The 10,850-nt window shown below is 48.2% G+C and overlaps 1 protein-coding gene and 1 pseudogene across 1 annotated transcript; one reads left to right on the plus strand and one right to left on the minus strand.

Moving 5' to 3' along the window:
• Positions 1 to 2,159: 2,159 nt before the first annotated feature.
• LRATD1 (LRAT domain containing 1) lies at positions 2,160 to 3,035 on the minus strand. Its single transcript, XM_066610103.1, has one exon. The coding sequence runs from the start codon at positions 3,033 to 3,035 to the stop codon at positions 2,160 to 2,162; it is 876 nt and encodes a 291-aa protein (XP_066466200.1).
• Positions 3,036 to 6,306: 3,271 nt separating this feature from the next.
• Positions 6,307 to 6,427, plus strand: LOC136637295 (5S ribosomal RNA; annotated as a pseudogene).
• Positions 6,428 to 10,850: the final 4,423 nt, after the last annotated feature.

Consider the following 10,850-nt stretch of genomic DNA (forward strand, 5'->3'; position numbering starts at 1 on the left):
CAATCCTATTTATCCTTGTTCTGAAGTCCCAGTGTATTCAGAAGAAATGGCCATGAGGTTGCAGCTCAATCTACAACTCATGCAGTATAAGCCTCTGCATGTTTATGCAAAAGTAAGACCTACTGATTGGACTGGAACTTAGACCTAGGTAAGCATGTACAGAATTGCAGCTTTGAAGAGACGTCCCCCACTTAAGAGGAGCATGTATTGTGCAGGACATTTGCACATGTTTAAAAAATGGCTTGACCTCAAGAAAGCAGGCAAGGTACTCACTCTTGATTTCTCCTCCCCCCACCCCTGCAAACAGAGTACTGCTAAGAGCCAAACTACATGTTACAATCAGCTTGAATCTGACATCAACATGCTTATGTTTTGTTCTCTAAGAACCAGCACTATGGAAACCCAAACTGGATTAGGACTACAGATTGGGAAAAGGGTTTCGATGGTCAAAGTTTTGACCCTTTGCTCCTGCCACAGTCCCAACCTACATCCCACCATCACATAGCTCTTTGTCCTGAGCGGCAAGCACCCACTGGCACTAGGCGCACAGAGACCAATGCAGAAAGAAATGTAAAATGTTTAAATGTGCACATTCAATGGAGACATAAAAGACTTTGAACAGCTGCAAAATGAAGCCTCTTGCTATAACATTAATTGCAGTTTAGGGTTCTGTGTGCTTCATTCTACCAGGAAAAAAGAGGGAGGGTGTGCCTATTGAAGTCACCCCTTTCCCCAAGTATGCTTTCCCCAGAGGACTAAAAACTTCTGTCCCATACCAAGTCTTCCCTGCTTACTCAATTTCTCTCTGCACAGCATAAACTGCTCCACCAGGGTCCGGACCTGCCCTTGACTAGTTTATTCTGTTATTTAGCTCCTACTTTGAGAGGAGGGGAGGTAGGTATCACCAGATTATATTTAGGGCTTTTCCCAGCCTGCATTATGGATGTACAGTCACACCCCAAGCAAGAATGACAGCATTCAGCAGTACACCTAACTATTTCTCATCTAATGTGGCACAAGAGGACACTCCAGAAGTTCACATTAATTAACTTGGTGTGCAATACCATTGCTTGGCCCTTTGCAAATATATTAACACAGGCATTAATACAAATGAGAATCATTACGTCCCCCAGGAGCATGCATTAAAAGGATGGAGGAAACCAAGTCCTTTTTAAACACACCCTTTCTTTTTAACAGGGGAGTTGAAGGCATTCAAAGGTAAATTTGCGGCTTGAGCCTATTCACAATTGCTCATAAGGAAGTTCTGCTCAGCTTACTGACAGTTTATAACTCATTGTGCATAGGACTGCACCTAGTAATGTACTCTTATGAGTGTTTACTTGAAAGCAAGCCCCACTAATTTCAGAGGAATTTGTGCCCAGGTAACCATGCCCTCGATTGTAGCCTAAGCATATAGTTATTTGCATATACATTGGCAGAGATTCCACCAAACTCAGAAGAGTTTGCTTCCAGGTAAACAGGTGTAGTATTTGGGAGCAATCCAGGTTAGCAATATCTTAGCAATATTTAGCAGGTTAGCAATAACAGGCTCCTAATCAACAAAAGGGAGTTAACCCATTGTTGCCCGGCCCACAGATGTTTCCCTGTTGCATATAAGCAAAGTTGGACAGAAATGGCTTATAATGAAACTGCGAATGAGCTACAGATCACGTTAGATTTTTCTTTTAATCTCAGCCTTTCTCCCCCAAGGATTAAAGCCATTAAAAAAAGGGAAAAAAATCAATTTGAAGTTTTATTAAGCACAGTGGGAAGTATGATCAACATCTAGAGCCAGGAGTGACTTGAATCCATGTACTTTGCTAACGACATCGATCCTTCCTCCCCCTCCTCCCTCTGCCGTCAGGATCATCATCATCATCATCATTATAAGGGTTAGTTGAAGGCAAACCAAAAGCCCGCCAATGGAAGGGGGAGGAACAATGCTGGTTTCGTTTGGAATGTTGCCATGGTTTCCCCCCCCCCTCAATGGAAAGAACAAGAGGAAGAAGAAAAACATAAAAAAAGAGAAGAGGGGAGAGATTAAAAGCAGAGGGTGGCCAGCCCAGTCATGTGGGGGAGTGAATCAGGCAGGAGGGTGATTTGTGCCAGGCTGGGGCTGGTCGCCCCGCTCCTCCTCCTCCCTTCAGCGCCCCCCTGCATCACTCTTTGCCATCCACGATGGCCAGCTCCTCGATCACACTCAGTTTGCCGCTGGCATCGATCCTGCGCTTCTCCCTGATTAGGTCCTCCAGGCTCTGGAAGCGCACCGTGTGTGCCTGGTTGTCCGCCAGGTGGATCTTGAGATAGTATTGCTGCTCGAGCGGAGGCGAGCCCGAGGCTGGCTGGAGCTCGCCCCCGGCTTTGAACTCCCTTTTGCCGAAGCGGCACCAGGCGGCAAAGCTCTCCGAGTTCGTCCAGCAGATCTCGTGGCTCTTTAAGCCCAGGTGGCTGCAGGCGTTCTGCACCACCAGGTCTGCCACCAAGGGGCGGTAGCGGTACCAGCTACTCACCACCCGGCCCACGTTGCCCGCGGCCGCCTCGTACAAGCTGTCCTGGCGAATCTGGCCCTGGTGCAGGTGGATGATCTGCCCGCTGCCCACATAGACTGCCCAGTGTGGGGGTGGCGGGGGGTGGTCGGAGGGACCCAGGTAGAGCAGCTCCAGCAGATCCCCCGGCTTGCCCAGGGCAGGCAGGGCTGTCACCGGGTAGACGTTCAAGTCTCCAGCCTGGGGGTCTCCGCTCACCTTGGAGAAGATGCATTCCTGGCCGCGGAAGGCGGAGAACTGGGTCTCGCTCAGTACCAGCTGTGGAGGGTGGTGGTGGTGGTGGTGGTGGGTGGGGGTCTCCGGGGCCGGGCTGCTGGAGCCCTTCACGCTGTACTTGTCCGCCTGCCCTCGCTCGTCCAGATCCTCCTCCTCATCCGAGAAGAAGTAAGCCACCCCTACGCGCAGCTCGTCCTTCTCGATCCCAGAGGGGTCCCCGGTTGGCAGCTCGCTGTAATTCAGGTGGGTGATGCGATCTAGTTGATTTCCCATCAATGCCAGGGCGAGGCAGGAGCAGGGATCGCAGGATCTGAGAGCAGAGTGGAAAGAAGGAAGGAAAGAAGAGTGGGGAGATTAAAGCTAGGGGAAGGAAAACCAAAGCAAAGCAAAAATCACACGCAGGCTGCCATCCTAGCTTCACTTTCCTGGGAGTAAGTCCCATTGAACACAACAGGGCTTACTTCTGAGTAGACCCGCCTCGGATGGTGCGCACAGGCACACAACCCAGCCTTCAAGAGGCGCCCGCCTAGAGGGAATGGGTGGGACGGCTCCTCCACGCCTCACCCTTGTCTCCGGGAGAGCCGGGTCTTCCGCTGCCTTCTCCCCGCTCCAGTAACACACCCATCACCCGCCAGCCTCTCCCACTGCAGGATCCGTGGGATGGGCAGCGGCGGCAGCCAGATGTGGCAGCCACAAAGCTTGGCTTGGCTGCGCCGCTTCCGCCTCCCCAGTCCGGCTGGGGTCGAGCCCCGGAGACTGGCAGCGAGTGCGCAGGAGGAGAGGCTCCGAGGGCAGCGCTTGGGACGCGCAGGCGGCGGCTAGAAGCCCCCAAGTGAAGGCGACATGCTCGCGCCCGGAGGGGACGGGAGAGTTGCTCTCTCTCCCTCCTGCGTGCCAGGCGTCGCTCCCCGCCTTCCCTTCTCCAAGAACCGCCACTTCGGAGCGCCTCCTGCCTTCCGCGGCTGGCAGTGGGTTCTTTCCCCTGGAGAGGCAGCAGATCCATGGGCTCGCCCTCTCCCCAACTCCGGAGCCGAGGTGATCCCCCGCCACAACACACACAGCCCCGCCTGCCCCGGCGATGACCTTCCCGCGAAGGTGCGAGCCAAGCCGATGCCTGTCTACTCAGAAGCAAGTCCCATCAAAGTCAATGGGGCTTACTCTCAGGAAAGTGTGCATAAAATTGCAACCTCAGAGCCCAATCCTATGCCCGTCTACTCAGAAGTAAGACCCATCATAGTCAATGGAGCTTACTCCCAAGAAAGTGTGAGTAGGATTGTAACCTCAGAGCCCAATCCCATGCCTGCCTACTCAGAAGTAAGTCCCATCATAGTCAATGGAGCTTACTCCCAGGAAAGTATGGAAAGGCTCGCAGCCATAGAGCCCCATCCTATGCCTGTCTGCTCAGAAGTAAGTCCCGTTCTGCCACTGGGGCTGACTCCCAGGAAAGTGTGGCTAGGATGCCAGCCTGAGTCCAGATCCCCCCGGCGCCCTCTCCGCATACCCGGACTCGCCCAGATCCCGACAAAGCCCCCTAACTCCTTCAAAGTCGCCTGGTCGCCATGAGTGCCGAGGAAGAGGAGGAGTGGAGCGCGATCCTCCTCGGCGTCGCCCGTCCAAGCGTGCCTGCCACCGGCTCGCGCACCTGCCCGGTCCTCTCCGCTCTGGGCGCCCCTCGGCAGCCTCGGCGAGTCTCGAGTAGCAGCTGCTCCGGCTTCCAAAGCCCGCCCTTGCGCCAGCTCATTGGCTGCCCGGCTCTGCGCTTGGCAGGCTCGAGCCCTCCTCTGGGGTGTCAATCACCGCCGCAAGGGTGGGATTCCAGACACCCGCCGTCTGCTCTCCTTGCAGCAGCGCAGCCCCGGGCGACCCTCAGAGCGGGGGGGGGGGGAAGCCGCTGCTCCGATGGAGAAGCCTCGGCCCCCTTCCACCCCCGCCCCAACATCCCACCCTGCTGGCTTCAGGCATGGCTCTTCCTTGGCCAGTGCTTTGCAGCCAACTGTACACTTTCCTCTGATGCCTCAGTGGTTGTGGTGGCTTTTGTGTGTGTGTGTAAAATTACAGTGCCTGACAGCCCACTCCTATACCTGTCTACTCTGAAGTAAGCCCCATTATAGTTAATGGGGCTTACTGTCTGACAACTGTGGATAGGATGACAACCTGACAGCCCAATCCTATGCATGTCTACTCAGAAGGAAATCCCATTGTAGTCAATGGGACTTACTCTCTGATAAGTGTGGGTAGGATTGGGCTGTCAGTTGGCTACTTAGAGCCGAATCCTATGCATGACTGTTCAGAGGTTAGTCCCATTCTAGTCAATGGCACTCACTCCCAAGCAAGCGTGAACAGGATTGTAGCCTAAATCAGTGGTTCTCAAACTTTTAGTACCAGGACCCAATTTTTAGAATGAGAATCTGTCAGGACCCACCAGAATCTGTCAGGAACATTTTTATCTATCCTAGGCTGCCCAGGAGTAAGTCCCATTGACTATTATTGTTAAAAGCATATACAGAGTAGCCTGTTCAAAGTACCTATCTGTCACATTTCCCCAAATGCAGTCACATACCATGGGAACATCAAGTCTAATACATTAAAAATAAAATATTGAAATGAATGGGACCCACCTGAAATTGGTTTGTGACCTACCTAGTGGGTCCCGACTCACAGTTTGAGAAACACTGGCCTAAAGCCTTTTTTAACTGGGTAGAGAAAATTAGTTCTGGTTTCAGAAGGTGATCACCTGGAATTTTTAAGCAGCGCGCATTAAATTTCAATTAATAAACCTATCTTAAAGAGATAGGCTTTAGATTGTAAGCCCTTTTGGACAGGAAGCCATTAGTTATTTGATTTTTGTCTGTAAACTGCTTTGTGAACTTTTTGTTGAAAAGCAGTATATAAATACTGTTGTTGTTGTTGTTAATAATAATAATAATAATAATAATAATAATAATGAGGCTTTTTTAACCTCAGCAATGCCCCTGTGAAGACCCTGAGGGTCCAATCCTATCCAGCTTTCCACTTCCAATGCATTGTGGGGCTTCTGAGTAGACATACATAAGATCGTGTTGTAAGGATACTATGGTTGTAATGTGCAAGCCTGTTATGCAGCCTTTTAGACATGTCTTTTTTGGTGTTTCTCTTTCTGACCTTGTTAATTGTTCTCACTTTATTTTATAATTGTGGTTTTATAGGTAAACAATGCTTCCTTCTTAATTGTGGAATGCCCCCGAGGAAGGTCAGGGAGCCACCAACACCCTTCCCATTCAATGTACAGACAGCTTATCTGCAAATGTGTTGTTTTGCATGTGGGAGTTTGTGTCTTCGAAAGTTGCATTAAATTGTACTGAGATGCTCCTGCCAGTGGGGCAGCAGCCAGAATGGCCTCCTCTTTCCTCAAAATTTGTCTTTCCCTACAAAAGAAAACTATAGCATTTGAAGCTTTTTAGTTGACAAGAAGTATGACCAAGGGGGAACGTGACTGAAGTTTGTAAAATTATGCAAGAAGTTGAGAAAAAAGATATATTTTTGTCCCTTTCTCACAACAGTAGAATCCTGTAACAGGCTGTTACCCTGCACATGCCTGATCTTGTCTGATCTCAGAAGCTAAGCAGGGTCAGGCCTGGTTAGTACCTGGATGGGAGACCGCCTGGGAATACCGGGTGCTGTAGGCTTATACCATAGTCTTTTGAGACTGAAGGTTGCCAACCAGAATCCAAGATTGAAACCAACAAAAAGGACTGGCAGGACATTTAGGAGGGCAGACATCAGGAAGCATTTATTCACACAATGGACATCATTTATCGTACTGCTGCCACAAGACACAGTGATGGCTACTAGCTTAGAGCCCAATCCTGGGCTCGGAGTGCCGGCCTACAACTGACGCACAGTGTTGTAAACATGCCGTAAGGCACATTTGTGGGCCCTGCCGCTGGGCGAGCGCCGGTGGTGGACCAGCGCTGGCTGGCGCCGGGCTTCCACCCGGCAGGCACCCAACCTCCACTGCTCACATGCACCGCTGAGCAGCAGAGAGGTAAGCAGGGGCGTGGAGGAAGGCAGGGGCATTCCGGGGAGGGGGGTGGGCGGAGAGCGGGAAGAGGGAGAGGGGGGAGATATGTTAAGGGAGGGAGCGGGGAGGGAGTGGGGAGGGCTCATCACCTTACATGGAGGCTCTTGATTCACTGTCAACCTTTTGGTTGGCGGTGAATCAAGTAGCCCCATTGTGGGGTTACTCTCTTTACCTGGGGAAGGGGACAAAAGTCCCCTTCTCCCGAGGAGCTGGCGGCAGCTGCCGGAAGTGCGCAGGATGCAGTGGCAGCCATTTTCAGCGCAGCCACAGCCATGTGCCCCGGGCAGCTCAGGATTGGACTGTTAGCTGGCAATAAATAGGGACTGAACCAATTCACAGAGAGTGGCTCTGTCAATGACTACATGCTGTCTCCAGGTTCAGAAGCAGTGCACCTCTTATCAATTGCAGGAGAACATAGTAACTGAGAACACTGCTTTCATCTTCTTCTTGCAGCCTTCTCAAGGCATCTTGTTGGCCACTAAGGGAAACAGGTTGTGGAACCTTTGGTCTGATCCAGCCACCTCTTCTTACGTTCTGTTCAAAGCAGCCTTCTGAATAACTCCTGATTCTCACCCCAATCCACAGACGAGCCTAAATATGTTTAATTGCTTCTGTGTGCACCCATCTCGTTACTCCTTCTTCTGCCTTCTCTCCCTCTGTTGTCTCCCTCCCCCCCCCCCAATGCCAAAATTTAGATTTTGAATTCCTCAGGACAGGGGACTGTATTTTCTGCTGGTGTTATTCGGTAAAGCACCATGTACGTTGAAAGCTTAAGCGGTGCCTGTTCTGTAATTAGTTTCATGTGTCACTTGCTTTCTCTTGTGGTATCTGTGGATAAAATTCCTTTTGTATGTTGCTGGCATCTCATCAGACGCTTGCTTCATTTAGATTACTCTTTTAATTAACTTTGAAACTGTAGCATCAGTTCATCCTCAGCACCCTGAAGATGCACATAGCTGCCAAATAAACAGACTGCATTTCAGTGTCAAGAGTGGTTCAAGGTGCACACCTATCAGCTTCTGAGACAAATGGGCTGCTTAGTTGCTAAATTACTCATCTTGCTTGCGTTTGGTTTGCAAGACCCCTTTCTCATTCCATCCCACAAAGTGACTGTTTACTTGGCATTCTGATTGCAGTCACATTTCCAGCATCCACAAGTTGCTAATTAAAAACAAAACTTGTGTAACCCTAAAAAGAGCTCCCAATGACAGTTTCAGGACTCATTCCTCATGTCTGTCATCTATTTGTTCCCCAGAAATGGGAAAGGAGATAAAAGAACATGGCTTGCCTGACCTGCTGCGACCCAGCTAATACCCAAACCCTTTGCACAATGACTTGGAAGTCCTGTTGCACTAAACATTGAGCTCCAGTATGTGCCATCTTTCACATTCATTTTAACAGAGCATGACTCAAGTTTTCAGCCTTAATTGCTGTGAACTTGTAGCAACTTGTAAAAATTTCCTTGCAGCAATTTTTAATGCTCTATATACACAGACTTAGAAAACAGGCAACTGTATGTTAATTAACCTGATGTTTCATGAGTGGGTGATCAAAACGATCAGCTTTTTTGGTTATTGTTGAGGGAGTGGAAGGTAAGTAATCTTTTACGATATCAAAGAGCAGGACCTTTACTGAGAAGTTTGTCCCCCCCTCTCCAGTAAAATCTGTGGCGGGATCTCTCACACACATGGCCTTATTTGCACATTATTGTTGTGATAGATGGCTTTTAACAAGAAGTTCACAACATAGTTTTTATGGTAAGTGCAATGAAAAGATGTTTCCCTAACCCAAATGGGCTGACAATCTTAAAAAAATATATATAAAAGAGACACCAGCAACTGGAGGAAAAAAAAAGCTACACTGGGGTGAAGTTGTGAAGTTGTTCTTCACCTGCTAAATACAATATAAAAGAACCATCACTTTAAAAGATGCTTCTTAGTCCAGTTAGCAAGGTCAACTAGGGACACAGAAGTAAAGGATAGTAGTAATTAGCAGGCATGTTGCATCATCCTCTTGCAGATGGGCAGCGATATAGGCAGGACATGGTTGGACACCTCTTTTGTTGCATTATGGGAAAAAGCAGTGTGCAGCCACTGTGGTTCAGGGCTGCTTATTGACAGATCTGCTTATTCACCTTCAAACCCCAGTTGCTCCCACTGCCTTGCCTTCTTAAGCATACCTATGAGATGGATAATATCCTTGAAGCCAGGGCTCAATTCTTGCAGCCTTCACTATTGTGGTTTGGGTCTGGAATATATAAAGTGGGATAGCTGTAATTTTTGCAGAGGTAATCCTTGCTACAGGATAACTGCTTGGCCTCCACTGGTAGCTTTTCCATACATTGCTATTCTAAATCTTTAGGAATATAAACATGACTATAGATTTAGAAATATTACCAGGAGTGCATAGGCTAGGCCAGAAAGATGACTTTTGCGGTCATGGAAATGACTGCCAGCTGCTGCTAGCTCTTGCTGTGAACAGTTCAGCTAGGCATTTTTTTCCACCCATACTTAGGGACAGTTGTGTTGTACGGAAAATGAGGGGTTGATTCATTTGGAAAAATAAACACATGAAGCTGCCATTTGCAGAGGAGGACCATCTGACCATCTAGTCTACTATCATCTCTTCTTGAAGAAGAAAAAAGTGCTCTTGGTAGGTTGGTCCTTAAATAAGGGTCTCAAAACAAAGGACACTTTGGAGCTTTCATGCGTATATTTCTTGTATAAATAGGAACTGTGGGGGGAGGGAATCTGATTTGGGATCATTAAATGGAGAAGAAGTCTTCGCTGTCACAGTTTCAAACCCGATCAGGGCTCTTTGCTGCTGTTATTTGCCTGTGAGCAAAGTTCCCAGGGGCAACAGTGGGAACCTTTCTCTGGAGGCAAATGACAGCCATGAGAGCATCTTGAGAGGAACAATGGTGGGGAAAGGGTTAATGTTTCCCATGCCACTGTCCTGATCTGAAATGTGGCTCCCTGTTTAGAAAAGAACCTGAGCACAACAGCTTAAAAATGGCATACTTAATGCAGTATGTAGTAGCATCCACTCTAGAACATGAGATGCGGCATGCTTTCATTTTCAGTTCTCATGTTGGACCTTTGACAATATTTTAAGCACCCAATCTCCTTGCTTTAAAACATTACTGTGAGATTGTGTCAAAGTTTATTCTTGAACTATGCATTTATCTTTCTTGACGTTTTCCTGGAAATGCATGGAAATTATGACATTCACTGCAAAAACTGGATTGAGAGAAAGCTAGTTTCCAGCTTTCTATGGCCTGTTCTGTTTTCAAGACCCCAGGGCCAGCCCATCAATGCAGCCAGCTGATGCAGGTTGCATCAATGGCAGATTGTGATGCGTGATAGATTGTGATAGATTAGACTGGATGCTACCATGATATATGGCTACATTTGGGGAAATGTTACAGACCTGTACTTTTAACAGACTATTGTGTATATGCTTTCAACAGTGATAGTCAGTGGGGCTTACTGGTGGGTAAGTGTGGGTTGGACTGCAGCCTTTGAGATGTTTGGGGAATATTTTTTAAACTGATCAGCAACTGCTTGGGAGGATTCTTTATTTTAAATAAATTTTTAAATATATACGTATTGTAAACTTTTATTGAATTGATTTGATTTTGTCCTATGTGTGTGTTAAAAATTTTCCTGCTTGATGATGTTGATTGCTTGAGGAAGCTTGATTCCTGCTTCCGGCCATGACATCACTTCCAGGTTAACCCATTTCTGCCCAGCCCACTATCCCTGTTGCACATATGCAACGTTGGGCAGAAATGGCTTAATGACATCAGTTCTAGTGGGTCCCGACAGATTCTAAAAAGTGGGTTCCCATGCTAAAAGATTTGAGAGCCACTAATCTAGAGCAGTGTTTCTCAAACTGTGGGTCGGGACCCACTAGGTGGGTTGCAAACCAATTTCAGGTGGGTCCCCATTCATTTTAATATTTTATTTTTAATATATTGAACTTAGATGCTGCCATGGTATGTGACTGCATTTGGGGAACTATTACAG

The sequence above is a fragment of the Tiliqua scincoides genome, chromosome 1 (assembly GCF_035046505.1).
Source record: "Tiliqua scincoides isolate rTilSci1 chromosome 1, rTilSci1.hap2, whole genome shotgun sequence".
Lineage (NCBI taxonomy): Eukaryota > Metazoa > Chordata > Lepidosauria > Squamata > Scincidae > Tiliqua > Tiliqua scincoides.

What these genes read in the sequence shown, in the direction of transcription:
- LRATD1 (XM_066610103.1), bottom strand. Translation starts at nt 3,035, where the DNA reads ATGGGAAATCAACTAGATCGCATCACCCACCTGAATTACAGCGAGCTG.